General features: G+C 51.5%; 12 protein-coding genes across 12 annotated transcripts; 5 read left to right on the forward strand and 7 right to left on the reverse strand.

The window, feature by feature from the left end:
• Nucleotides 1–802: 802 nt before the first annotated feature.
• N7446_010391 (histidine biosynthesis protein HIS4) lies at nt 803–3,506 on the forward strand (the record flags this gene model as incomplete). Its single annotated transcript, XM_058519134.1, has 3 exons — nt 803–1,649; nt 1,703–3,253; nt 3,307–3,506. 3 exons carry the CDS (start codon nt 803–805, stop codon nt 3,504–3,506), a joined length of 2,598 nt encoding a protein of 865 aa, XP_058369922.1.
• A 542-nt stretch (nt 3,507–4,048) lies between these two features.
• On the reverse strand, nt 4,049–5,077 carry N7446_010392 (uncharacterized protein; the record flags this gene model as incomplete). Its single annotated transcript, XM_058519135.1, has 2 exons — nt 4,049–4,356; nt 4,414–5,077. The coding sequence occupies 2 exons, from the start codon at nt 5,075–5,077 to the stop codon at nt 4,049–4,051; spliced, it is 972 nt and encodes a 323-aa protein (XP_058369923.1).
• A 446-nt stretch (nt 5,078–5,523) lies between these two features.
• Nucleotides 5,524–6,478, reverse strand: N7446_010393 (rRNA-processing protein UTP11; the record flags this gene model as incomplete). The annotated part of the gene is made up of 2 exons (XM_058519136.1): nt 5,524–6,291; nt 6,383–6,478. The coding sequence occupies 2 exons, from the start codon at nt 6,476–6,478 to the stop codon at nt 5,524–5,526; spliced, it is 864 nt and encodes a 287-aa protein (XP_058369924.1).
• Nucleotides 6,479–6,915: 437 nt separating this feature from the next.
• On the forward strand, nt 6,916–7,515 carry N7446_010394 (uncharacterized protein; the record flags this gene model as incomplete). The annotated part of the gene is made up of 2 exons (XM_058519137.1): nt 6,916–7,072; nt 7,256–7,515. The coding sequence occupies 2 exons, from the start codon at nt 6,916–6,918 to the stop codon at nt 7,513–7,515; spliced, it is 417 nt and encodes a 138-aa protein (XP_058369925.1).
• Nucleotides 7,516–8,224: 709 nt separating this feature from the next.
• Nucleotides 8,225–9,103, reverse strand: N7446_010395 (putative transcription initiation factor TFIID, 31kD subunit; the record flags this gene model as incomplete). The annotated part of the gene is made up of 1 exon (XM_058519138.1): nt 8,225–9,103. One exon carries the CDS (start codon nt 9,101–9,103, stop codon nt 8,225–8,227), a length of 879 nt encoding a protein of 292 aa, XP_058369926.1.
• Nucleotides 9,104–9,766: 663 nt separating this feature from the next.
• N7446_010396 (putative lipin Smp2) lies at nt 9,767–12,450 on the reverse strand (the record flags this gene model as incomplete). The annotated part of the gene is made up of 4 exons (XM_058519139.1): nt 12,059–12,450; nt 11,638–12,003; nt 11,344–11,585; nt 9,767–11,323 (listed from the first exon to the last, which is right to left on the reverse strand). The coding sequence occupies exons 1-4, from the start codon at nt 12,165–12,167 to the stop codon at nt 9,767–9,769; spliced, it is 2,274 nt and encodes a 757-aa protein (XP_058369927.1). The 5' UTR covers nt 12,168–12,450.
• A 169-nt stretch (nt 12,451–12,619) lies between these two features.
• On the forward strand, nt 12,620–15,984 carry N7446_010397 (Fibronectin type III domain protein; the record flags this gene model as incomplete). Its single annotated transcript, XM_058519140.1, has 4 exons — nt 12,620–12,765; nt 12,813–13,006; nt 13,057–15,069; nt 15,107–15,984. The coding sequence occupies exons 1-4, from the start codon at nt 12,650–12,652 to the stop codon at nt 15,982–15,984; spliced, it is 3,201 nt and encodes a 1,066-aa protein (XP_058369928.1). The 5' UTR covers nt 12,620–12,649.
• Nucleotides 15,985–16,272: 288 nt separating this feature from the next.
• N7446_010398 (tRNA guanylyltransferase) lies at nt 16,273–17,684 on the forward strand (the record flags this gene model as incomplete). Its single annotated transcript, XM_058519141.1, has 8 exons — nt 16,273–16,286; nt 16,337–16,426; nt 16,589–16,720; nt 16,783–16,827; nt 16,899–17,074; nt 17,158–17,246; nt 17,312–17,416; nt 17,472–17,684. 8 exons carry the CDS (start codon nt 16,273–16,275, stop codon nt 17,682–17,684), a joined length of 864 nt encoding a protein of 287 aa, XP_058369929.1.
• A 210-nt stretch (nt 17,685–17,894) lies between these two features.
• On the reverse strand, nt 17,895–18,611 carry N7446_010399 (uncharacterized protein; the record flags this gene model as incomplete). Its single annotated transcript, XM_058519142.1, has 1 exon — nt 17,895–18,611. The coding sequence occupies one exon, from the start codon at nt 18,609–18,611 to the stop codon at nt 17,895–17,897; it is 717 nt and encodes a 238-aa protein (XP_058369930.1).
• A 591-nt stretch (nt 18,612–19,202) lies between these two features.
• On the reverse strand, nt 19,203–20,799 carry N7446_010400 (uncharacterized protein; the record flags this gene model as incomplete). Its single annotated transcript, XM_058519143.1, has 6 exons — nt 19,203–19,340; nt 19,457–19,583; nt 19,710–20,047; nt 20,128–20,194; nt 20,249–20,348; nt 20,499–20,799. 6 exons carry the CDS (start codon nt 20,797–20,799, stop codon nt 19,203–19,205), a joined length of 1,071 nt encoding a protein of 356 aa, XP_058369931.1.
• A 1,230-nt stretch (nt 20,800–22,029) lies between these two features.
• N7446_010401 (class I SAM-dependent methyltransferase) lies at nt 22,030–23,365 on the forward strand (the record flags this gene model as incomplete). The annotated part of the gene is made up of 2 exons (XM_058519144.1): nt 22,030–22,424; nt 22,474–23,365. The coding sequence occupies 2 exons, from the start codon at nt 22,030–22,032 to the stop codon at nt 23,363–23,365; spliced, it is 1,287 nt and encodes a 428-aa protein (XP_058369932.1).
• Nucleotides 23,366–24,531: 1,166 nt separating this feature from the next.
• Nucleotides 24,532–26,175, reverse strand: N7446_010402 (Set1-mediated histone H3-K4 methylation subunit Swd1; the record flags this gene model as incomplete). The annotated part of the gene is made up of 5 exons (XM_058519145.1): nt 24,532–25,609; nt 25,662–25,802; nt 25,850–25,938; nt 25,992–26,053; nt 26,106–26,175. The coding sequence occupies 5 exons, from the start codon at nt 26,173–26,175 to the stop codon at nt 24,532–24,534; spliced, it is 1,440 nt and encodes a 479-aa protein (XP_058369933.1).
• Nucleotides 26,176–26,425: the final 250 nt, after the last annotated feature.

The following is a 26,425-nucleotide window of genomic DNA, read 5'->3' on the forward strand; positions in this document are numbered from 1 at the left end:
TATGGTACACTCCGTACAAGAACTAATTCTTTTACAATTTAGGAATCAAATTGGGCTCGCCCTATAGTTATACTATGAATAGAATATAAATTAGAGGCTATCAATTATACCAGATCTCCGCTATCTTGAGTGCTTACTATACCTAGACAGGCTCGTTATAATCTACCTAAAAATCGGGAGTTGGCCCATTGGAATGAAATTTGCTTTCATATATATCTAATGACGGCAATATACTGGCGCTAGTGTATTGAATCCCTACTGATTTGAACAGGCGTCGCAGGAGGGTCATGGCTTAGCTAGTGAGCTGTTCGAGAAACTGCCTTTGTGGTTAAAATGGGGTCAGGTCAGGCGAAACAAAACAACGTATTGCATGGGTTAGGTTCTGGGGTCGAGGACTTCCAGTAGTGTCGGGATGGTAAGATCTCTGTCTGTCTATAAAATTGCTTATGAGTCGTGAGTCGAGTGTGAATGGCGGAAGTATGTATAGCCATAGGACATAAAATCCGTAGAGATGCATATAGACCAGGTTTTAGAGAGCGGTGAGATGCAAGTACTTGATCTACGTGCAATTGAAAAGGAGAGAGAGAAGGCAACCGGGCAACCCGCATGTAAGACTAAGTAATCAGGATGAGGCGATTCGATGAATCAGCGGGTGCCTGCCGAGAGATAGCGGGAGAAAAAAAGGCGGGTATTCTGATTCTGTGTCGGACAAGAGTCATACTCCTCCACATTTCTCCCCAGCGGGTCTTCTTAGGAGATACAATTCTCCTCCCTTTTACATCTTTGCATCTCTCCATTCATCATGGCGACTCCGTTGCTCATCTCGTTCGACCCCTCCACCCCCACCTCCGGACTTTCTCTCAAGCAGATCGCCTACTTCGGCCGCGCGCTGGTCAAGGTCTCAACTCTCGCCCAGGCAGAGCAATTCCTGCGCCAGAACTTCCGCACCCTCGATGTCTTTGTCGACGCGACCGAGGTCTCCTCCGCCGGCGATCTCGTCGATATCCTCAACGCCGGTGCCGCCAAGATCCTGATTACCTTGGACCAGTTGACCACCCTCACCGAAGAGCAATCCGTTCCCTCGTCCCGCTTACTCGTCTCCGCCTCTTCAGACTCCCAGCTGGACACCCTCCAACAATGGGTTGCCGCCAATGCCGAGCGCAGCGAGGCTAGCGTCTGCACCGACCCCGCCAACATCCCCGCCGCCGCCGAGAAATTGAAGATCAGCTCCGACTCACCACGTCTCTTCACTTCTTTCGGTAGCCAGGCTGTGACAGAGGATGCGATCAAGCAGGTTACAAAGCAGGGCGCCATTTCCATCGTCCCTTCCGCGGCATTGACCGTTGAGCGGGATGTAGCTGGGCAGGTCTCTGCTGCCCGCCTTCTTGCGTCGTACGCTGTCACTGACCAGGCCAATGGTCTCTATGCTACGGCTGTCACTGATGAGCGTGGTGCCTGCCTTGGCTTTGTGTGGAGCAGCGACGAGAGCATTGCCGAGGCCCTGCGCACCGGTACCGGCGTTTACCAGAGCCGCAAGCGCGGGCTATGGTACAAGGGCCAGTCGAGTGGTGATGTCCAGGAGTTGATCCGCATTGGCTTTGATTGCGATGCTGACTGCTTGGTCTTTGTGGTCAAGCAAATTGGACGTGGTAAAGACTATCCCTACACTTATTGATGTTATGTATGCTGATTCTAGTGATAGGCTTCTGCCACCTCGGTACTGAGACCTGCTTCGGCGCATCGGCCGGTCTGTCGCGCCTTCAGAAGACTCTAGATTCTCGCAAGGCCGATGCTCCCGCTGGATCGTACACCGCGCGTCTGTTCAATGACCCTAAGCTCGTTGGTGCCAAGATTATGGAGGAGGCTGATGAATTGTGTCGTGCGAACACCAAGGAGGAGATTGCTTTCGAGGCTGCCGATCTCTTCTACTTCGCTCTGACCAAGTGCACTGCTGCTGGTGTCAGCTTGGAGGATATCGAGCGCAACCTTGACCTGAAGAGCTTGAAGGTCAAGCGGAGAAAGGGTGACGCCAAGGGACCTTGGGCTGAGAAGGCTGGCCTTGCTCAGCCTGAGTCGAAGCCTGCTCCTGCCCCTGCTCCAGTTGAGGACCGTGAATCTCGCATTGAAATGAAGCGGGTGATCACCACCTCTACCACTCCCCAGGTTGTCTCTGACTACCTCAAACGTCCCTCCCAGAAGTCCAACGAAGCCATTGTCAACCTGGTCAAGCCCATCATCCAGGATGTCCGTGACGGCGGCGATGCCGCTGTCCTCAAGTACACCCACAAGTTCGAGAAGGCTACATCACTCACATCCCCCGTCATCCACGCACCATTCCCTGCTGAACTCATGAAGCTCACCCCGGACGTCCAGGAAGCCATTGATGTCAGTATCGGCAACATCCAGCGCTTCCACTCTGCCCAGAAGGGAAGCAACGACGCTCTCCAGATGGAGACTATGCCCGGTGTTGTCTGCTCCCGCTTCTCTCGCGCCATCGAGCGTGTCGGTCTGTACATCCCTGGTGGTACTGCCGTGCTGCCTTCCACCGCCATGATGCTGGGTGTGCCCGCCATGGTGGCGGGCTGCAACAAGATCGTCCTGGCTTCTCCTCCCCGCTCTGATGGCAGCATCTCCCCCGAGATCGTCTACGTCGCCCACAAGGTAGGCGCCGAGAGCATCGTCCTTGCTGGTGGTGCCCAGGCTGTCGCTGCCATGGCCTACGGCACCCAGAGCATCAGCAAGGTTGACAAGATCCTGGGTCCTGGCAACCAGTTCGTGACCGCCGCCAAGATGTTCGTGTCCAACGACACTTCCGCAGGTGTCAGCATCGACATGCCCGCCGGCCCCAGTGAGGTTCTCGTCATTGCCGACAAGACCGCCAACCCGGCCTTTGTTGCCTCTGACCTGCTCAGTCAGGCTGAGCACGGTGTCGACTCCCAAGTCATTCTCATCGCCGTCGACCTCTCCGAGGCTGAGCTGCGCGCTATCGAGGACGAGGTCGATGCCCAGGCCAAGGCCCTCCCCCGCATGGATATTGTCCGTGGCTCCCTGGAGCACTCTGTCACTTTCGTCGTGCGCGACATCAACGAGGCCATGGTCCTCAGCAACGATTACGCGCCTGAGCACCTGATCTTGCAGGTCCAGAACCCCGAGTCTGTTGTCGAGCAGGTCCAGAATGCCGGTAGCGTCTTCATCGGTCCCTGGACTCCGGAGAGTGTTGGCGACTACTCCGCCGGTGTCAACCACTCCTTGCGTAAGTCCTTCTTCCTCAAAATTCGATCGTCCTGCAGCTAACATTATATCCAGCAACCTACGGCTACGCCAAGCAGTACTCCGGTGTCAACCTCGGTTCCTTCTTGAAGCACATCACCAGCTCAAACCTCACCGCAGACGGCCTCCTCGGTCTCGCAAAGACTGTCGAGACTCTCGCTGCCGTGGAAGGTCTTGAGGCTCACAAGCGTGCTGTGAGCATTCGTGTTGCGCAGATGAAGAAGGACCGGTCATAGGCCTGTCTCATACATTTTCATTTACATTTTACATTTTCTTGTCTGCGCTTTTCTGTTTTTATCATGATGGGATGTGCCATGAAGAACCATAGCCAAAAGTAACTACGTCATTTTCGGGGCTAAATATTGGAGTTTATATCTACAAGTATAAGTATAATGGCAGTCAGGTACATAGAGGGGCAGTATCCCACTGCCGATATCGTAGGGCAAGCGAAGATCATGACTCAATTCCCTCTAGCGGAGTGCCCAATGACGTTTGGATCCACTCGAGATTTTTTTCCCTAAGCACGCAACAGCCTACATTTGATAGGCATTTTACATATGAGTCACAGGTGAGAAGTATAGAATGAAAATGAAGTAAATGATATCATTGCATAAACATGAATGCCAAACTCCCCCAGTATAATTTTGTTCATCCACTATAGAAAGTAACCAAGAGAATAAAAACCCAAAACTCCAAATGCAACCTTTCTTCCGTTATCGCAAGGCACACCGAAATAATATCAGGCGCGAACATCGCGTATGCAAGCCCACTTGTACCCCTAGAACTGGGCAATATCATTCAAGATCTGGACCTCCTGGCCGGGCTTAAAGGCAGGAAGGCCCATGTAAGGACATCCGTCACAGCGGAATGCATCGCCAAGTGCACAGCTGCCACACGAGCCTGTCTTGCCTTCGACGGTAAAGTCTAGCTCGTTCAGGTCGCCTGTGTCCAGCTTCATCACGTTCAATTCTTTATCTGCGTTTGCGCGGCGCTCTTTATCTTCCGCTTCCAGTCGGTCTGCTAGACCGCAGGTACAGTCCTTGCAGGCGCGTCTGCGGCGGCCGGTTTTGGGTTGGCATTCTGGGGCTGGGAGTATGTTAGCAATTGAAATTGTATGTGTGGGATGTACATGGGGGTGCGTACGAGGCATTGTGGGTCTTGTTAAATCTTCCTCAGTGAGGAGTGTATCTTCATTAATGAGTTCGTCTTCGCTATCGCGGTCGTGGTCCATCCCTGGTCCGTCGAATCCAAATCCAGTGGGAAGAGTTGAAATGCCAGTTGGGGCGGGTGCTGAAGCCGGAGCCGGGGCTGTGGTTTGAGTCTTATTCTTCTTTTTCAAGCCGAACTTTAATGGGACAGCCGCCGAGGGCTCGAAATTGGGCTTCTCGAATCCATTGTCTGATTGAACTAGGCCCGCCAGGACGGCTTCCATTGCGTCTGAGGCATTAAGTGCGGAATCTTGGGTTTGGAGCTTGGCGCCTGGCTTCATGGCGGGGACTAGGGTGGTGTATACATCGCGGGTAAGAAGTTTCAGGGCCTCGGAGCGTCGTGTGCCGTCTGTGTCGGTGAGGATGAGGACGAGGTCGTATGTGGATGCGGGAAGAGAGACGAAGCCGGCAGAGAGACGGTCGAGCATTTGAAGGTCTGTGGTGGAGCGGTCGAAGGTCGTGAAGAGGCCGCGGAGTTTGTCCTCTTGGGTGGCAATGGAGGGAGGCGCGAGAAGGAGAGTGCGCTTTGTGTTAGACATTGGCTTTGACGGTGTCAGGTCCATGTCGTTGGTGTCAATGGTCATAAAAGAAGGCGCCATTGTGAAGGGATTATGGAACTGGAGGAGCTGAACGAAGAGGGAAAAGAGAGGTGAGGGGTGGCGATATAGAAAAGATAACCTTAGTAATCCCACCATTAATAAGCGGCGATCCTGTCCAGGTCCTATCAGCGGCGATGTATTAGATCCGCGGAGACGGGTTGTTACTCTACTTTTAGTTACTTCGAACTACTGTAGTGGCTTTAGTCTGCGATTTCGGAGAGTATGACTCTGTAGAGGGGCTGATTATCAATTGTGGCTCTGTGAATGGTACACTATTGGAGACTCCTGACCGGCCCTTGTTCCGACTCCGTGATCGCAGTGCTACGCTAATGCAGTGGGTTACTATGCTCGATTAGGCAGTATTTGACTGTTAACTGTAGACTCCCTTGGTATCAATATGTACAAAAAGATGGCGAGTCATCACTCATAACTCCGAAACATGAAATTCAGCGCTTGCGCTCACGGATCTTCCACTTGATGCCGTCCTTGTTGGTGCCTCCAACCGAGTTGTCCATCTTAGACCGCTGCCAGTCAAGTTCTTTCTCTGCGGTCTGGATCTCTGCGTGTTGCTTATGGAGTGCCGTCAACTTGTTCTGACGGGCCTCTATGGCACGTTTGCGGAGCTTGCGAGCCCGTCGAGCTTCCACAAGTGCTTGCCGCTCAGACTCGAGCTGCTTGGGAGTCTTGCGGCCTTTGGTTGTTGTCTGCTCTTCTTCATCTGATTCAGACTCATCCTTTTGTAGCCTCCGCTTCTTCATAGCTAATTGTTCCTGTCGATCATCGGCAAACACCGTCTTGCGTGGCTTGGATTGCGACGGAGGAGCACCAAAATCGAAGTCATCATCGTCGAATTCGTCTTCATCCATGCTCTCATCATTCTTCCCGTCCTTCTTGCCCAGCGACTTGTCCATTCCTTCCTGCAACTCCACTTCCCGCTCGAGGCGCTGGATCTCGCGGCGCACTCGCTCTCCAACTGTCCGGAGATATCCCTTATCTTGTGTCTTGAGGAGTTTGATCGCATCGTGACTGAGGCCCTGTGCTGCGGCAGAGTCGCGAGCAGTTCCTACTCCACTTCCATGCTTGCCCTGGGTCCGGTTCTTGCCTCCCATCATACCAAAGTTGAACTCGTCGACATTGCGATTGCGCGCCTTCTCTTCGAGGCGCTTCAGCTTAGCCTTCTTGACATTGTAGTCTTTTGCGCGAAGCGAGTAATCCTGTTGAAGTTAGAATGTAATCCTCAAACTGACTGGAGTCAAAGTCGGAGCATTGAAAATCTCTTCCAAAAGAAGCGCCGCGGTAACTGACCTTGTGCTTTTCAAGGAGACCCCATTTCTCACGGCCTGAGACCTGACCACGCTCTTTGTGGTTCCGCCGTTGAACGGCGTTACGCATGCTCGACATGCTGGGCTGTTGTGTTGATAATTCTGGGGCTCGAAAAGAAGATAGTTTAAGGAGACAAAAATAAAGTCGTCAACCTTGTGAAGGATACAAGGACTCTGATCCGATCAAGGTGATGTAGACAGAACAATCGTCCAAAGAGTTGGAGAACTTTTTTTCTGCAGGCCATCTCCGCCCGAGGTCTCGCGGTCCGCCATCAACACTCCCACTCGGCTGATCTTCTTTGCAATCCACGATTCAACAACGACACCGCGTTGAATTTCTGGTTTTTCTTCTTAGTTCTCATTTTTGGGACTTACTTTTCCTAGAAATCCCGTCCACTGTCTCTGGACCGCTGGGATCGACCCCTCTCCACAGCAAACTCTCCGACGACATTGATCATCCCATACTCTCCTCGAACCGAATAACCTCGATCTCAAAGACCGAGCTCCTCAGTCCCAATGGCTACACCATCCACATCCTCCGATACCTCCTCAGCACAGGCACCCAAGAAATATAACCTCCGCAACCCGCTTCCGCTCTCAGCCCCCCAAGAACAAGAAGTCAAGCTGCTGTACTACAAGCGAGTACGGGCCCTTTGCGCTCCCGAGATTAAGGGTATGTAATCTACATAGCCTTTACAAGGCACCTACCTCTTTATATACAATGTTGCACTCTCCAATTGCCAAAAATGGGTCTGGGTCTGGGTGTCAACCGGAAGATCGATTCCGCCCTCGTGACCCCAATCCACTTTCCTTCCCACCTCTTTATCAATCAGTCCGCTAACCCACTCCGATCTAGCATTCGCCGAGTGCGCCGTCAACCGCACTGTCACTGCTACATGGATCTGCCGCCAGCAGCGTCTCGCTATGAATTCATGCATGGTCGCCCACGCTAAGCCAGAAGAGGAGGATCGCGCGCGAGAGGAGTGGTTCGCTTCGTTTGAGGAACGCCGTCGTGCGCGCGATGAGGAGCTTGCTCGTGTTGAGACGCGGCGTGCTGAGGTTATTAGCATGATGCGCAATGATGAAGCACGGAGGAGACAGGGTGAGGCGAAATGATTGCTTGTTTGCTTCCTCGTCTTAGTTCCTTTCTTCATCTGTGCTTGTACTTCTTGTCTATATGGGTCTGGGCGTTTTGGGTCTTTCGCTTTTTGCCTTTCTCGGCGGTGTGAGTGCTTCCTCTTGGATAGGGGTGTGGTTGCAGGGGAGGGATCTTCTTCGACTCGGACTTAACAGGCTTCCTAATCGGGTAGTTCCATGTTACTGGGTCGAGTATCAGCGATTCTGATACAGCCTCCCCTCCCACTTCCACTGGTGGATATCAGAGTCGTCCTACTGGACGACTGTCTCTGATATTGTCTACTCAAGTAGACTCGAACTTATATCTTCTCTCCTCACGGCGCACAGGGCAGACAAGCAGGCGTTTCTGCTGGGCATCTCGATTACATTGCATGACCATCCCGAATGCGGAGCGATGGGATGGACTTGAATTATGTACAATATACACAGATCATTGCATATCTTGGTTCAATTGACCACAGAAAGATGTCTTTTCTATTCTTTCCTTTAACCCTGTCCCAATATACAGGACAGGACAGAGCAGTTCATCCGTAAGATACCCAGATTGTAGAAGACATAAGTGAATCCTCTCCATGTGAACCCTGAACGCCGTCCCGTTCGGTTTGGATTAAAAAGAATCAACTCCAAGCGCCAGAAACACCACACCCAAGGCCAACGCAAATGAAACCTTGTCCCGGAATGTATGCCCTTAAACATCAGTCATCTTGCGGTCCTCGTCATCCGCCTCGCCCATGGCCGTATCCTCGCCGAATATGTCCTCCATCTTGCCATCATCTTCATCTTCCTCGCCGCCATCTTCACCATCATCAGTCCCATCACCACCACCAACTCCCTTCCCAGACCCCTGCTGCGTCCCATCAGGCATCTCCTCTTCCTCGCCTTCACTGTCCCACTCGTCCTTCATATTCCACCCCATACCAGTAAGACAGAATCGCTCAGGAGGCAAGCGCATACCAGCCATCATAATACTCTGGTTCGCGGCACCAGTAGCCCCGTTAGCAGCCCCGACAGCAGGATCAAATCCTCTAGAAACACCAGGCAAAGCAATACGGTTCCGTTCCGACGCGACATCCATCAAGAACTCCTTCGGCAATCCGGTCTGGAATTGGAAATGCAGGCGCGAGGCGATACTCAGCCGCAATGCCGGCAAGGTAACACTATTCACTTCGGAACTGCCCTTTGCGCCAGAGCTGCCGTCCGTTGCGGCGGCGTAGCCTTCTGTCGCGAGATGTACGGAGTCTTGCAGGACATTGGCTGTGTAGCGGTATGCGAAGTCGAGGAGTTGGAGGGGGACACGGTCTTGGTAGGAGGTTACGCCTAGTGACGCTAGGAGCATGTGTACCAGCCGTACGTCGCGTGGTCGTCGTGACTTGCCGCTGTCTTGAGCGGATGTGCCTGGCACTTGCGGGGGTTGTGGGTTTGTTGAGGTTGTAGGGGGTGCCGATGGGACGTTGACCTGGGTTTGAGTCGCGGCGGGTGCGGAGACCCCGTTCGTCGTGGAGTCGGCGGGGGGTGATACGGGTTGTGTTGGAGGCGCTGAGCCTTGTGTCTGGCTTGGGGATGCCATTATGATTGGAGATGATGATCACAGATCACGAGGGAGGAGGGTATTGCGGTGTTGCGCAAGTGAGGTCGAAATGGTGGGTCGAGCGACAATCAAGCCAGGAGCACTTGTGCAATAATCATTCCTGGCGCAATTAGCTGCTCATAAGCTAGGAGCAAGAAATGGACGCGCAGCGTTGAGCGTTAGGATGGAGGGGGAAGTGACGGCTTGGTGAGGCCGAAAAGAAGCGTAGGAGCTCCGATATTGCGCTAACCGTATTTGGTAATCGAGTTCCCCGTTCGACCCTCAGGGCGTAGGTTGAATAGAATGTTGATTGAACCGAAGCTATTGTCTCAATTATTGAACGTATTCGCATTAAATTCAGTTACTCTCTTCGTTTCAAACCATACATCACAAATTCCTCCCAACTATATGCGCCATGAATGTACAAAAACTAAAACGGAAACGCCATCAATGCCCATGGATTAGAACAGTCGCCAAATATGGCCGTGTAACGCAGTCTCTAACTCCAGGTGCATGCAGTAGTGTTGAACATAGTATATCGCTGTCAGAGCAGTCTAATGCAGAATCTGACATGGTAAGCACTCGCAAGACGGGTATCAATGACGCAAAAACAATGCCCCAAGTATCGATCAAATCGTATCAAGGCATAGCGATGAATTATGTTCAAGGGCTCTGGGGCGACTTGGAACGGATGGGGAGAGAAATTGCAGGGCTTTCGGTAGGGTCCTGGGTATTTTCAACCAGAGGAGTCAACTCTTCTTCGCCGATGGCCTCTTCATCAATGTCCAAATCACCTTCCACTGACTCCAGGATTGAACCCGACGGGTTTGACATGACAGCTGAGTCCTGTGACATGTAGCTCGCACCGAGATCTTCCTCGGCGGCTTCAGCCTCATCGAGGTATTCGCTGCCTTCACCCTCGCTCAGGTCGTCGTCGTATTCTTCATCATCCACGTCTTCATCTTCTTCAGCAACATTCTCATCGGCATCTACGTCGTCGTCGCTGTCGGTCGAAGAGAAGTCTTCAAGCTCTTGCGGCGTATCTCTCCAGTATGTAAAGTCCGTGTATTCTTCGCCTCCAGAATGCACGAGTAGAGTGACTGGCGGGAAGAAATGGTCGAGCAGCTCTTGCATGGTCACGTAGCTGCTCTTGTACTTGTTGAGACTCAGCAAATCCAACGAAACCTCAGCGTTAGAATTAATGGTGAAAATCCGAGTAGACGGAATATTAACAGAGCGGTAACTCAATGCATCTGTCAATCGGTTTCCAAATCCAGCGTAGAAGGGGTTCTCTTTGCCACAAAAGAGGTTGAGAATATCCCGCAAACATGCCATCTTGAAAACTTCTGGTTTTCTTAAATAGATCTCTCGCCGCAAGGCCGCCATTGTGCGATCAGGGCTGCAAATCACTGGTCCCCTTGGGAGCCTGTAGCCATCTTGGCAGATGCCATGCAGATAGGCTCGTGTAGTGTCTGTTTGGCCAACCGATCGACTGGTAAGATACATAATGTTGTATCCGTTGTTGACAATGTCGGTGTATAGTTTAGCGACACCCGCATGTGTCCAGTCACGTCCAATCATGTTAAGAACATGGCCCAACGCGTCTGATTTGGTGATGGTTCCATCAATATCCGAAATCACGATTGGAGTGTTGCCATTCCAGAGATACATATTTGCACTGCAGATGGCTCTATTGACACTGAAAGACATTGTGTTGGGGCCTGGCTTCAGTTGCAAGGCTTTGAGTTGATCGCTCGTCAGCCGGAGAGTTTTGGCGTAGTTCCGGGTTTCGACTGCGAAGCCATCATGCAATGGCGAGTCTGGGGGTGTGGGGAATCCAGGTTGAATATCCGATTTGGTTCTGTGGTGGCGTGCTGTCAAAGACGGCTCCGAGATAACGTGGTCGCCCTCGCTGTGATATCCTGGATCAGATAGTGCATCATCGCTCAACGCCGTCTCCGGCCGCATCGAATTGAGTGTGGCTCTGCGGTCAGCCAAATCCTTTGCTTCTTCGCTACTGTAGATCCACAAATTGCCGTGTTCGTCGGCTCCAATGAGAGCACCAATGTCATAGCTCCCTTCCAGCTCCTCGGCAAGAATCTTGCGCGCAACAACCTCTGCACGAAGGGCATCTTCTTCATTGCTCTTGTAGCCGGTCATATCCAGCATCAAATCACCTGTTTCTGTGACATGCGATGGAATATTGGAGCCAGACAGTTTCTTTGAAAGTGAGATGGCACGAGACACCGCCTCCTGAGGAGACATGGGAGGGGGCTGCGAGAGCGTCCCATTGCTTCACCCTCGTTCTCGTTCTCGTCATGGCCACCAGCCTCAGGTGGGGCGGTCAGAGAGTGCCGGGGTGAGCTTTTTGAGAGCACATTGTCCGAGATAGTGTGGTCAAGTGGTGGTTTGCCACTCAACGAGCCATGTCGTGAGGGAATATCGGATTCGTCGGGTGATCGCGACAGAGGCGTGAGTATCCCTGCTGAAGCGTCAACAACGATCCATCTATGAGAATTGCAGACAAGTCTTACCTAAATCTGTGTGGGCCCGCGCCTTGTTCGATATGGGGATAGTCGGCGGAGTCTTCGCGCCTTCTGACAATGCGTCCGCATTTGATTTATCGAGGTCGAGGAACTCAGGTTCCTGCAGCGAAGGCGGGATATCTGGTTCACTCTGAGCCCGAGGACTGGCTGCTGGAGAGACCAACGGCGAAGTCTGCAACGAAGCGGGGATGTCGTCGGTCGTTTCGAATACAAAGAATGCCTCGCCCCCTTCCCCGAGCTTCATAGCGTAATCTTGTTTGACTCCGTTGACCTTGAACTCGACTTTCTTCTCAAAGGGACGCAAGAGCGAGAACTTGCCAAAACGGACATGAAAGGGCGAACAGGCGAGGGTGCCTTCAAGAAGCGAAATTAGTATGGTTGAAGAATAACCTCATTGATTCATAGGTACCATCTTCTTGTTCTATGACAATAACGTCGATAGCCCCGCTAAGGGTGGCCGGGTTGATCGAATTCCACGTCTTGGAGACGGAACCGCTGATGCTCCGAACGTACTGCATGCCGCCAAATGGTGTCGAGCACCTTTGACTGTGATTGTAAGGAAGATTCAATACAACGAAACGATTGAAAATGCAAAGGCAGGAGGCAGTGGGTGATCAGAAAAGAGTGAGACAGGTGGGAGAGAACCGGAAGTGTTGTAAAGCCCGCCGCTTCCAAACGGCCGGCCCATGTGACACTTCAGTGAACAATGAATAACAGCCCCGGAATGTCCTCAAAATCAGTAAGAAGCCAAAATGGATATTAAAAGAGTAGATGCAACAGAGCAGATGGGTAATTTCGAACCACTTTGGGGTTCATCAACAATTCAACCTCCAACTTCCCAACGCTTTGAGCTATGCCGAGGCCCCGGCCCGAGATCACGTGCGTTGCCGGGAACGGCGCTAGGCTCTATATGGTAAGCGGCCGATCCTCATCACGTGGACCCGCTATCCCACTGGCTTGAGGTCTCTTTGCGTTGGACTCTCGTCCGTTCATTGACGGGATGTATGAGCCGCTATATTTTGCTTTTGACGCCTACCCTGCTGCGGTCCCCCGAGTGAGGGTTCGAGGTGTCATGGCTCTCTTCCTGGCTGGTTCAATCCTGTGGGCATTGATCTGGTGAGTTACGCCCCGTGATCGTTCTGTGCCTGGCTGACCGTTTGAAGGCTACTCTACCGTGCATGGCAGGTCTGTCAGACTTCCAACGAGGTCCTGGTGGAGAAGCTGGGTCTCGACATTCCTCCGCCGCCAGAGGTGACCCTCGAGGAGATCACAGCCCGTGAAATCCGCCTTGCCTGGAAACAACCAGACTTCCACAACTCAATACACAAGCATATCATTCAGGTGAACAATGTTAAAGGTATGGGCAGACTAATCCCTGTCAATCAGCCAGGTACTAACATCACCTAGTCGGAGAATCCAAGCGTGCTGAAACTGCGGTGGAAATCTCGAATCTCATACCTGGAAACATTTACCACATTTGCGTTCTTTCTCTCAGCGCCGCGAACTTCCAAACTCCCAGTGCGATCCTCCATGTCCGAACGAAATCTCTTCCGCTGTCCCAGGCCCAACAAAATGGCAATATCGGTGCTCCAATCATTCGCGCCTTCATTCCCAGGTCAACAGTTGGTCTGCCTGCGCCGTCTGCCCCTGTCATGTCGCGCGAACATAGTTCAGGCCAACTGCCTGGTAAGCGGCCCTCTGCTGGGCGGAAAATCTCCCCCGCTGCTGGAATTGACGTCTCCCACGGCCATCTCGATGAGACACAAAAGAGCAGAGCAAAGAGCGCCAAAGACGAGACTCTGGAACAACTAGCAGACCGCTTGAAGTCACTACAACAGGAAAATGAGAATGTGGAGAAGCAAGCGACAGAGGAAGAGGATGAACATATCGCATTGCTGAAAGACCTGGAAAAGCAGCGCAGTGAGCTAAGAAAGCGTGTTCGAGAAAAGGACGAGGCAAGTGGCGATTTGAAGAAACACGTCTACAAGCTGGAAAGCGTCAATCGGACAGTGCAAGGCGAAAAGTCAAAGCGCTTGAGACTTCTTCAGCAGAAAGAGGCAGAGCGCAAGAAGCGTAAGAACGACATCCTCCGCTGGCAGGAGAAGATAGCGCGCATGGAAAATGATGCTACACAGGCGAAGGAGGATAAAGCCCGGATTGAGGAGGAAACGGCTGCGCGCGCAGAGGAGGTCCGAAAGAAGATCGCCAAAGAGCAAGGAGAGATGAAGACGATCGATGATGAGATCCAAGACAAAGGAGGACGGGTCAAAAAACTTGAAGAAGAGAGAATGGGATTACAAGAAGGCGACAGTGAGGATGGCAAGGAGTTGGATCGCATCGACAATGAGCGGGCTCGGCAATGGGAGCACAAGTTGGGCAACCTACACGCACGCTATACGACTCTAGTGAATCTTCACGCGCAAGCCCAGCAACAATACCAGGAAGCCCAAGAGCGCTTGAAATGGCTCACAGCCCAACGACCTGGTAGCTCGGGACCCTTTTCCTTGCCGAGCCTCGATCTCGATATGTCGAATACTGCCACTATTCGGCCCCGTCGCCATCGCAGCTCACTTGTCAGCAACGTGTCTTCCCCTGTGAACTTCCCAGGTATTGAGACGTCGTTCCCAGGTGGCCTAGGCTACAACCCACCCGCAAGTCATTCGCCTACGTTTGCTCCCAGCTCTGCATTCTTCAACATCAACAATGGCATGGCTCTCCCCGGTCTGTCGGATCCCCCAGAGATCATGCGTTCAGATGCGGAGGTTGCTTTCAATAACCCGCAAATGAGTCCCCGCGCAGACGCGCTGTTGCCATCTGATCTCCTTGGCGATGAGGAATCACCAGAATTCCCACGATCTATTAACCGTCCAAGATTCTCAACTCTGGAGACTCCCGGTCCTCACTTGGACGGCTTCGGTCATGGTCCAGTATCGCCCGTTTCTTCCGACAGTCGAGCGGGTAGTATCTTTGCCAGTCCAATGGAAACTCAAATACGACAGGAACCCGAATCCCAAGGTGTTCATTTGTCTGCTGCTGGGGATGCTCCGAAAAGCGCGTCCCGGAGACTCTCCGGGCTCTTCGGCTTTCACCGGCCTCGTGGAAAGACTTTGGCAGACGAGTCACCCATGCTCGGCACATTGAAACCTGGTCAGAGTCAATCCTTCCCGCGCAACGTCGACGAGCTGGACCCAATCGGTTCACGGCGACGCAGATCGAGCTATACTGGAAACTGGGCAAACCCGATGTCATTGTTCCCTCGAAGCAACACCACTGGCGTTACTATGGACAGTTCGTCTGATCATGCGCCTTCCCGACGAGCTGCTTTCTCAAGTATCTTCTCATCCAGCAAGTTTGGCTTCGGCGGTGCTGGCACCCGTGGGAACTCCGATCTCAGCACTGGCTATAACCAATTCAGTCCTCGTCATGACCCTATCGATCCATCTTCGCTTCTTGGCAGTGTTCGAAGGGGATCTTTGTCCCCACGGCCTTCATCTGTCTCGTTCGACAACCAGAATCAGCTCCCCTCATCCGTCTACGGACAACCGCCATTTCGGATGGCCGTCAACCGAGAATGCTGGACACCGCAACAGTCCCCTCGGATTTGACTGGGCCTCACCATCAACGTGGTCTCGTGCTCCTTCTCCGCGGCCTTCAATCCAATATGGATCATCAGGTCATCTCCCACTGGGCCTGAGCGGTGAACCTGACTTCGTGGAAGACACATTCGAACGTCATCACCGACCACTTCAGGCACCTATTGGCACTCGTCCTTCGTCCTCCCATCGGCCACTCACACCGAAGCTGAATCCCGCTGCACCGGCGTTCACTGCAGTGTTCACGGGCGAGAACCCCAATGACCAAGACAAGCCCACGGCCCCTGATAGTCCATTCAGCTTGCACACGTTTGATCGTTCTCCTTCCGAACCTCGCACATCTCGCTCCCTCTCTCACTTCACGGGAGAATCATACGAGTCCTTGGAGCGCATGCATTCGGGAACTTCCGTCGACAACGGGTCCAAGGAGTCATTTATCCGCAAGATCACACGCAAGGGCAGCTCCAGCAAGTTCAGCTCATGGAAAGATCGCTCAGGACTCTTCTCCAAGAAGGTCGACTCCGCGCAGGGTGATATCGACGGAGACGCGGCTAGCGAGGCACAGCTCGGCAAGAGCATTGATAGCAATGCCTCAAGTGTGCCCTCCGCCGACCGCTCGACTCGCAGCAGTCTGGGCTTCTTTTCTCGCAAGTCCCGCAGATCCGACAAGGCCAGTGAGACTAGCGAGCGCGCTAGTGAGACTGGTGACGAAGAGATTCCGGAGGAGGATGAAGCATCGTGATTCAAGTTCTATGGACTAAGCGTCCTGTCCACTGTTTATTTCCTAGATTCTGAGTATCATACACCCAAACGGTTTTCCTTGGTTCATAGCCATGTCTACAATATTTCTCCAGTTCGTAAAACCTGTAGACAATTCTGTAGTGAGTTACAGTCTCAAAATATAGTGTTTTTATATCAATCCCATTGTCAAGTAGGGTTATCTCAAGCCGCTGGTTGAATTGGGCAGTGCGGGCGGGCAGAAATCGCACAAAATGACTCAACTTTTATCCCAGACGTCACTCAACCAACCATGGCGAACTCAAGGTAAGTAATAAAAAGAGCTTTCAGATAAATAAAATGCTAATATCACGCAGATTTGAATATGTCAAGTCCTTCGAGCAACCGGACGTGCTACTTCCCAATACGTGGATTGTGGTCCGCATTGATGGACGAGGATTTCACAAGTGAGTCCCTCCCGCACTGGTATTCGTATGCTATGCATCCCATGTTATATATACAGAAGTGGGATATATATATACATATATATAACTATTTCTATACCTGTCTTGTCCTGTTTACTCGTCTCGAACAATATGTCTACTTTGAGCAGAATCTAATCTTACCAGACTTTCCGATCACTATGCCTTCGTGAAACCAAATGACCGCCGCGCACTCAATTTGATGAATGCCGCAGCCGTCGAGGTTATGAAAGAACTCCCGGATCTGTGTATTGGCTATGGAGTCAGCGACGAGTTCAGGTATGCTATACCCTTGTTAACCTGACATCAAAGTATTCAATTTGCTCACTAAATCGTTTTAGCTTCGTCTTTCATCCCAGTTGCCAACTATTCGAACGACGAAACGGGTAAGTAGTTCATCTTTACTTTAAATGACCGGCTAGTGGTGGCAGGACAGCTATTAATGATATCTCCTCAGGAAACTGGTAACGACCATCGTTTCTACTTTCACTGCACACTACATCTTCAAATGGAGCGAGTTTTTCCCTTCTACGCCTCTGCAGCCTCCGTATTTGCCTTCTTTTGATGGTCGTGCTGTTATCTATCCGAATAGCCGGATTTTGCGCGATTATATGAGTTGGAGACAGGTTGACTGTGAGTGAATATCTGCCTCCATCGAGAGTGGCTTGGCTTCGATTCCATTTTCGGTGTGCATCTTTGCTAATAGTCGTATCTAGGTCATATCAATAACCTCTACAATACTACCTTCTGGACGATGGTTCAACAGGGTGGAATGAGCAACACAGATGCGGAGCAAGAGTTAAAGGTACCTTCCTCGTCATTATTATCACTCTCACGGTTCCTGTGCAACCATTTACTTACTTGCTTCAGGGCACTGTATCAGGAGACAAGAACGAAATCCTCTTCAAGCGCTTCGGAATCAACTACAATAACGAAGAAGAGATCTATAAAAAGGGCAGTGTTGTTTATCGCAAGGTAGAAGCCCCTACATTCAATACACTATGTTTCCTACTAAAATGTCACTCCACAGTTCGAACTTGAAGAGCCTACGTCTATTCAAACATCCGTGGATGAGGTATCCCCTCTCACAGAACAAAAGCAGTCGAGGTCCCAGCAGGATAAGATCAAGAAATTGCGTCGGAAGGCTCAGGTTGTTGTTGACCATGTTGATATCATCAAGGATGAGTTCTGGGAGAGGAGGCCTTGGATTATTTCTGGTAACCCTGGGAGATTGCCAGCTTAGGTTAAAACTATGTAGCTCTAATGCGAACGTTGAATGTAGAGAGGTTGCTTGTTTCTGGTCATGACTCGCTACTCGCCAAACAAAAAGGGTATCTTAGTTTCTATATGGCGTGGAAAAACAGCATGCGAATGTTTTGTACATGGCCTTTGAATGCATGATAGGACGCGCTTGAGATCAAATGATAGCCGGAGATATACAGCCATGATCAAATCATGCCTTGGACTCCGACTCGTTTTTCTCCTTTTTGTCCTTTTTGGACTTTTTCGAGTCGTCGTCACTCTTCGACTTCTTTTCCTTCTTCTCCTTTATCGCCATCTCTGCCTCGGCGTTCTCAGATCCAGATCCAGATCCAGCTCCCGAATCAATAGACATAGGCGTAGGATAATCCTCCCCAGCCCCATCCTTCTTAGCCTTCTTAGCAGCCTTCTTCTTCTCCTTCTCACTCCTCCTAGCAGCCCGCTCAACGGCCCTCTTCTCCTTCCTCGCTTTCCTAGCAGCCCGTTCAACACTCCTCTTCTCCTTCCTCTCCTCCTTCGTCTCTTTGGCCTTGGGCTCATCATTCTCCCTCTTCCTCTTCTCCCCAGCTCCCTTCTGCTGGTCCTTAGAATCAAGCGTCCCAGCTAACCCATCCCCCCTAACAAAATTCCGATAAAGTTCACTAGTAAGCGCATTGCCCGCGCGCGCAGAAACGCCCTCGTGACTCTCATCCCCGACGCCCTTGAGCGCGTCTTCGAAGCCACGTAGCCACCATTGGTTCGTTGGATCTTTGGTTGTTTTCTTGCCCACGCCGTGGTTGTTCGCTTTGCGCGCTACTAGGATTGGTCGTGTTAGGCCGAGCCCGCCGTGGGGGCCTGGTCGTGTGTTTGGTTGGAGGGGGTTTCCTGGACCGGACCAGCCGTGGCGGATTAGGTAGGCTTGGGCGTCCATTTGGATTTGGGGGTGGTGAGGGTGTGAGTGTGGTGAGGTGAGGTGAGGTGGTTGGGAGGTTGGAGTCAGAGTTTGCGCGGAGAGCTTGCGCTTACTCTTTTTGTTGTGTCGAGATCGAGGTTGAGTCTTGAGTCTTTGTTTGATAGACTTGGGTATATAGTGTAGAGAGGGAGGTGGTGGAAGAAGTTGGACATGCCTGGGAGAAAAAAAAGGTTGGATAAGAAAAGTTCGATAAGAGTTCAGGCATCAAGGCCAACATTGCCGACTTTGGTTTTTATTTCTATCAGGGCTAGTTTAACGGTTTTTCTTTTCTTTTCAGTTTCTTTTCTTTTTTTAGTCACAATTGAACGCATACCTTGTAGCTAGGCCTTTTACTAGATTGGGTAAATTTCTAAAGCTGGTCGCGGAAACTGTTCAGTCTCACCTAAGAATATATTTCTACCTACTGAGGACTCACTACAAGATATCCTGCGTATTTCAACGTATGAAAAAAAAAAAAAAAAAAATTCTATTCAAACCACTATTTTTACCCACCAAACACCAAGATATACAACAGAATCAGATGCATTCACCCGCTCAGCTGGTAAGTAGCTAGTACGGCTTAAAGCGATCCTTCTTCTCCTTCTTCGGCCGAGCCCTCGCAGACCCAGCCTGGACTGGAGCACCCTCTTCAGCGAGCTTCCATGCTCGCACGAACCCGTCTTCGCCGCATGTGAAGACGGATTGGCTCTGGAAAGGGCGGGGTTGGTTAGTGACTATCTCGAATGGAGTACATGGAATGTGGATGTAGATTGGATTTGGACTGAGGCCTGGGAATCGGAATTGCGATGGAGAGTGAGACATACCTGTTCATCCAGACACACCGAGCGCACGACCTCCTCGCCATGAGCACCGGGTAAGCGCCACAGATTCTCCTGGTCGAGTTTCCACTCGGGACCGGAAACGAGTGGGACGAGATCGAGGCGGTTGTCCCTGTAGGAAGAAAATATTAGAAAAGAAATAATGAGACAAAGGAACACAAACACGACCCGCTGTGCAAGTGCGAGTGCGAGTCTAGGTCTCAGACAGAACTCAGAATCAGAATCATGCAACACATACATCTTATTACCAGCAGCAATAAAAGCCCCCTGACCCCCGATGCATAGCTGCGCAACATACTCGCAAGCCAGCTTCTCGCGCACGTCACCGAAATGCACGGGGTCGGGCACCTGCGCGGTATCGTCTGGGTCTGTAGCCGGGTGCACAGAGAAGAGCTCGTCGTGGCTCAGGGCGAAGATCTCGCGTTCCGAAAGGAAGCCTGCATGATGTACGGAGCCGTGGTTGATGACTTGCACGAGGGCTTCGTCTTCGTCGGTTATTGTTGTGTTGTAGATGTTTACTAGCCCGTCTGTACTGCCGGAGAGTAAGATGTTGCTACGTGTCGGGTGGTATTGGAGCTGTGGAACGTTAGTCCCAGTTGAATATTTTGTGATATAGTAGTTGTAGTGGTAAGAATAGTAATATGGGCGGAACTTACCTCGGTGATATCATCGTTGTGACTTTCTACGTATTGCAAGCTGAACTCCTTGGGAGATCGGATGTCCCTGTTGGAGTTAGTGGACAATGTCTACTTGGATAGGACGAGTATGGAAACATACCAGAATGCAACCACAGCCTGTGAAGAGACGAGCTCGGTCCCTGCAACAACGGTATTGGTCTCGGGATTGCAGGCCACGGACAACACAGGCGAATGTCTCGCTAAACATGCATTAGTCACGATGCATCTGATAGAACGCCAAAACTTAATCGAGACGGGAATATCCTTGCGACAGAATTCTCCGAGCAGATACCCGAACAGAAATAGAAGACATGTACAATAGGACAAAAGAACTGGAAACATAGACTCACCCGTCTCCATCTCCACGACTGGCCCACCAGCCCGGACATCCCAAATCCTCACCTTGCCATCTCGGCCACCTGTGAGCAGCTGCGACTCGCCCGCATAGCTCCGCAGCGACGTCACACCCCCATCGTGGGTATGCGAGGAGACGACAGCCCCGCGGTTGAGATCGGCGGCGTCAAACACGCGCAGCGAATCATCCGAGGAGATGGCTGCAAATGTGCCTGGTGCGGCAGCAGTGATCCCGTAGATGTAGCTATCCGCCGGCAGGGATAGCGACGATGAGGCGACAGCTTGGAGGTTATGCATTATGGCAGGTTTGGCTGTGGCTGATGCGAGGCGCAGGTTTTGGGGGAGTTGTGGGCGCCAAGAAATTATGGGGCTGGAGACTACTTCCTTTTTCAGACAGACTATGCATATGTATGCTCGGTCTATGTGTGTGATTTGTATTTAGGTTTATTTGGCCGTGTTTTAGCTTTTGGCGCTCTTAGGCGTGGTAGGGTTTAGGGAAAAAAAGTCAAATATTACCGTGTGCAATACTAGTGTGCAGAAATGGCTAAGTGACGAGTAAACGATCAGCGAAGCCCGGGCCTCAGTGGAGACAAGCCGTAAAGTAAGGGAGCGCCGGAGTCCGAGGGTGAGCCCATCATATTGGGACGAATGATAGTACGCCAGTAACGAGTACTCAGGCACCTAAACACCAATGATTTTCCGATGGCTTCGGGTGGAACCAGTGTCTTGGGGCGCTACATGCACAGTACATGCACAGTACAGTCCCGATTTGCTTTAGCTTGTGTCAGCAGGGGAAATCGTATAGTTTCAGCGATATATATAAGTTATACTAATTATTGAAATTAGCAAGTTCAACTAATAATTTTATTCACTGATACTCTAGTCATAGTATAGTTATAATGTACTATGCTGTGAATACGTGAAAGGGTCCGGGGGCTTGGGTTACGAGGGGGACGCTAAAGACGTGGAGCTGACAGGCCCAGACGGTCCGCGCCCGACCCAAAACCCGGAATTGGCCCAAAACCGAAAGATTTGAGCCTATGGTTAATCTGGGCTAACCTAACCTCATAACTGGGAATTGGCATCCCTGGGGCCCGGCACTCTGGTAAGGTAACTGAAAATACAACTGTACTGGGTACTTTCTGAAAGTACTTTTTGCTCTTCTGACCCCTACTCTTTCTCCTCTTTCCCTCTTTACTCTTCCTCTCTTTTCTTCTTCCTTTTGTTCTCTTGTTGTTGGCTTCCCCCTCCGCCCCCCACCCCCGGGGAACAGCTTCATCTCGACCTCCCCCAGCCTCTCTCGACCCCTCCCTGGATTTTGTGTCTCAATTACCCCGGGAACTTCCCTTCGATCCCTGCCTTGCGACCATTACATCTCGAGCTTCGACCGTATTGGAGACCTGAGCTGATCCTCGTCCTGCGACTTCTGGTCTCGACTACTCTCCAATCTCACTTCATGAGATGATCGCTCGTTTCTTTGCAGCGTCCCCGGATATCGTGCGCGATCGTTGATCGCGGATATCAGCCATGGCCTACAGAAGAGACCCCCGATTGCTCCCCACTCCCGACCGCGACCCCAAAACCATGTATATGAATGGGGACGCCCACATGCGACACCTGCCGCCCATGATGACCTCGCCGCCTCCGCCTAAGAGATACAAGTCAGATACCCCGAGCGACACGGGTCACTCCAGGTATTACTCGCACTCCGTCCCGAGTGAGCGAGCCAGTGAGCGAGCCCGGTCACGGCAAGCATCCACAGCCATGGACCTGTACACGTTGGTGGATCGAGACCCGGTCGACAATGACCCGCGGAGGAACTTCCGTTTTACCAGCAACGGCTCGGTTGCGACGCAAGCGTCTGTAGCGTCCAACGCATCGCAGCAATCCCGATCGTCTCCTGTGGTAATTTCGAATCGCCCGTAGGTTATCCTTGTCAATGGTGATGCCCGGTGACTGACCTTGTTACAGGATCCCCGAAAAGTACCCCTGCCATAAAGAGAACGGCCGGAGTTACCATGGATACCGCAAAGGAATCTACCCGCTCCCATGCGACGAGGAGGAACAAGACCGTCTCGATATCGTCCACAAAGTGGTGACCGTGGCCCGAGCTTCGGATGGCTTGATCTATGCACCACACCCGAAAAAGTCCAAAGTTCTTGACCTGGGTTGTGGTACAGGCATCTGGAGCATCGATGTCGCCAACAAGTACCCGGATTCCTTTGTTGTTGGAGTCGACATAGCTCCAATTCAACCCACCAATTTCCCCAAGAATTGCGATTTCTACGCCCCGTTCGACTTCGAGGCACCCTGGACTATGGGAGAAGATTCATGGGACATTATCCACATGCAGATGGGATGTGGGAGTGTCGTGAGCTGGCCCAGTCTCTACCGAAGAGTATTCGACCACCTTCGACCGGGGGCCTGGTTTGAACAAGTGGAGATCGATTTCAAGCCACGCTGTGACGGCCCTTCCATCAGTGACACCCATCTGGCGCATTGGTACAACAAGTTGAAGGAGGCCACCGAAGCCACGCAGCGGCCTCTGGCACATAGCTCGCAAGAGACCATCCGCAATCTGCAGGAAGCTGGTTTCACCGAGATCGACCACCAGCAGGTGGGCCTGCCGTTGAACCCATGGCATCACGATGAACATGAGAAGAAGGTTGCTCGTTGGTATAACCTTGCCATCTCTGAAAGTGTCCAGCCTCTCAGCTTGGCTCCTTTCAGTCGGGTTTTGGGTTACTCAAAAGAAAAGATTGATCATCTTGCTGCCAATGTCAAGCGGGATGCATTTGACAAGAATATCCACAGTTATAACATTTTGCACATTTACCAAGCTCGGAAACCGGTTGCAACCTAAGCTGTGTTTCACTTGCAGATATATCTGCTTTTGCATATGACAGTCGACTGTCGGGCAGACGACTACGTTGAATCCCGCTTGGTGGCCTCAATTAGACCGGCTACTCAGACTTTGGCTGGCCCAGAGTGTGCAAACTCATGTTCATTGTACGAAGGCCAACTCGATGTATGATCCTGGTCTGTTACAGAGACACATTCTGTCAAAATTGTTGGCGTTATGGATCCCAGAGCCGACAGAACTGGCTACGACGATTTGATATTCGGATTGGTGATTTATTGACGACACGATGTATGGGATTGCTTTCCACGCCCACCGCCCGGCGGTTCCAGTCGACTCGGGCATAAACTTCCACTCTACTTGCTTTGTTCTTCTTTACTTCTCTGCATGCTGGACTTTGCATCTCTTGGCGTTTGGTGCTTGTATGCCGAATACCCTACCTCTTGGGTAGGCTTTTTCGGCTTATGATATATACCCAGATTACCCTTTTAGTTCCTGATGTCTCTGTTTGCTAGCCAGATGGGTCGTCATCACTTTTTGGAATCGAACTTTCTTTGTATTATTCTTTCGGTTTGCTTGCTATATATCCTAAGGGCGAATCTTTCAGCAGTTTGCGACTTATGTTCCTCGTAGTATCCAGCTATGCAATACTTCCAGGGTCAGCTGAGTTTTGTGTAGGGTAAGCTTGAGTATCCTTACGGGGTCATCAGAGTCTATATATCCTGTCTCCAGAGTAGGGTATGTCAAGAAAAGACGTCAGCAAAGACCTCAATACACACTCCTTGAGCATTTACATGTGCTGAAATGATGAGTGAGTCCATCATCGAAGGTCAACTGTGACGTCTTACCAAAGATATATATACCATGCGCTGCCCCCTCAGTTGCGTCCGGATATCTGAAGATCACAAACATTTCAACACTTGAGGGTATATATCACGACCCAGGTAGAGATATACGCCATAAACTGAGCGTTTCATTCAGATTTCGAATCAAATAAAGCAGAACAATCTTTTCCTCCAACGCCAGACTGCAATCAGAATCCAACCTGAGGTTAAATAACGCCGCCTATGCAAAATAGTTTTGAACAGCACCAGCCAGAACCTCGGAGATGCAAAGGCAAAAGAAAATAGAAAGAAAAGAGCACGATACAGAAACAAAAGAGAGAAGACTCATCGCCGCCGACTCCTAGCTGCCCTCCCACTCGCACCCTCCTTCTCTACATCCCCATTACCAGTCCCATTCACAGCCTCCCGCCCAGCGCCAGGCGTCCGCCTCCTCATTGTCCCAGGCCCGACGGCAATAACATCCTCCCCACTATCACTATCCTCAACATCAAGCAAGATAGGCACATTGAACGGTTCGATACCATCAGCCTCGACGACCCCCTTGACCGCATCAATAGTAACAACATCCGGCTCTTCATCCTCCTGATCCAATCGCCGCTGATGCACCTGCTCAGCAGGATGAACGTCGAATTCATCCTCCGCTTCCATGTATTCCACGTTCTCCTCTACCTCGCCGAAATCCGGTGCCAGCGCTGACCATTTCTGCGGTGAGACGATCGACCACGTGTATATGCAGCCCGTTTCTAGCCCGCAGGCTACAACCATTGGTCGCGACGGGTGCCATTCCACAACGCCTAGTTCTTCCCGTGGCCCTTCCAGGATCTTGACTAGCGAGCCGTGGCTCCGTTCCCAGACGTAGATGTCTGGATTCATGAATGTGGTTGCGGTGACGAATTCGCCGGTTGAGGAGAAGGTTACGTGGTTCCAGCTTAGGCGGTTGACCACGTCTTGGAACTTGTGTTCCACGTGGAGTTTTATCGCGGATGCTTCAAGGTCGATTCCTAGTTGTGATAGGTCGGGCATGAGTACTGTGCGGATTACACGGTCTGAGCTGTTGACTAGCAGATCGCGCCCGTTGCTGGCGAGTCGGAGGAGGATTACTACGCCGTTGCAGAGGCGCATTGAGTGGATTGTTGTGCAGGTTTGCGTTTCAATTATGTTTATCCAGCCTTTAGATGTTCCTGCGATTATGTGGTTGCCGAAGGCTGTGAAGATTGTTACGCAGGTTGAGTGCTTTGCGTCTTGGGCTGCTTGCTTCGCTGCTACTGCTGGGTCGACTTCTTCGCCGTTTGTTGGTTGGGGTCGGAGCGGGGCGCTGGGGAGGATGCGCTTGATTGGCTTTGGGGAGGAGACGTCTACTAGGACGGGTTGGTCTTCGAAAAGAGAGGCGACAAAGAGGAGGCTGTAGGGTGTTAGTTTGTGGTGGTGGAATGGTGGGATTGTGCAGGGCGTACTGGTTGAATGGGTGCAGCTGGGCGATGTATACTGGTGCTTCGAACCGTACTGTGCGGACTCGTGAGCCATCTTGGAGATCCCAAAGGATGCATTTCCAGTCTTGTGAGGAGGTGAGGAGGTATCGGCCATCGCGGGACCAGCTGGATCTGAGTTAGTCCTGGTTCACTGTAGTTTTCTCTGGACTTGCCTGAGCGACTGGATCTGTCGCGTGTGGCCTTGCAGTTTGCGCGCCACGCCATTGGTTTCAATGTCGAAGATCACTACTGTGCCGTCCACCTGTATCAAGTCTTAGCCTTCCTCCTTGTATGTCTCAATTTGTCTCCACGAACTCGTCCGGAGGCAAGGTAGTCGCCCTTGTGATTGAAGCTGAGACATGTCGCATGGCCGCTACCTGACAGTGAATGTATTAGTATTGTTATTGAATAAATGCCAATAGCACATACTCAGCTTCTCGGTCAATGTATCTGGGTATTCCTGGGCCAGGACAAATGGGTCCACGAGTGAAAGATTCATTGTTGCGAGGGCATGAATAGCTGAATTGTTCTTAATAAACCCAGGCCTGCAGGTCAGGCCAGGCAGTGTCAGATCATATGCAGCTTAAGCAACTCAGTTCCTGTCATGGACAATCTTCCTTCTGCCGTCGATATCCTTAGAATCTGGAGGAACACAAGGCGGTGAGCCAGCCCCTCTAAAAGTGAATTATGCGACTGCCTGAAACTGATGCCTCACTCACGGACTAGACTCACCGCTCTCACCTGCCGCA

The sequence above is a fragment of the Penicillium canescens genome (assembly GCF_028828765.1).
Source record: "Penicillium canescens strain IBT 15451 chromosome Unknown utg000006l_segment0_segment0, whole genome shotgun sequence".
NCBI lineage: Eukaryota > Fungi > Ascomycota > Eurotiomycetes > Eurotiales > Aspergillaceae > Penicillium > Penicillium canescens.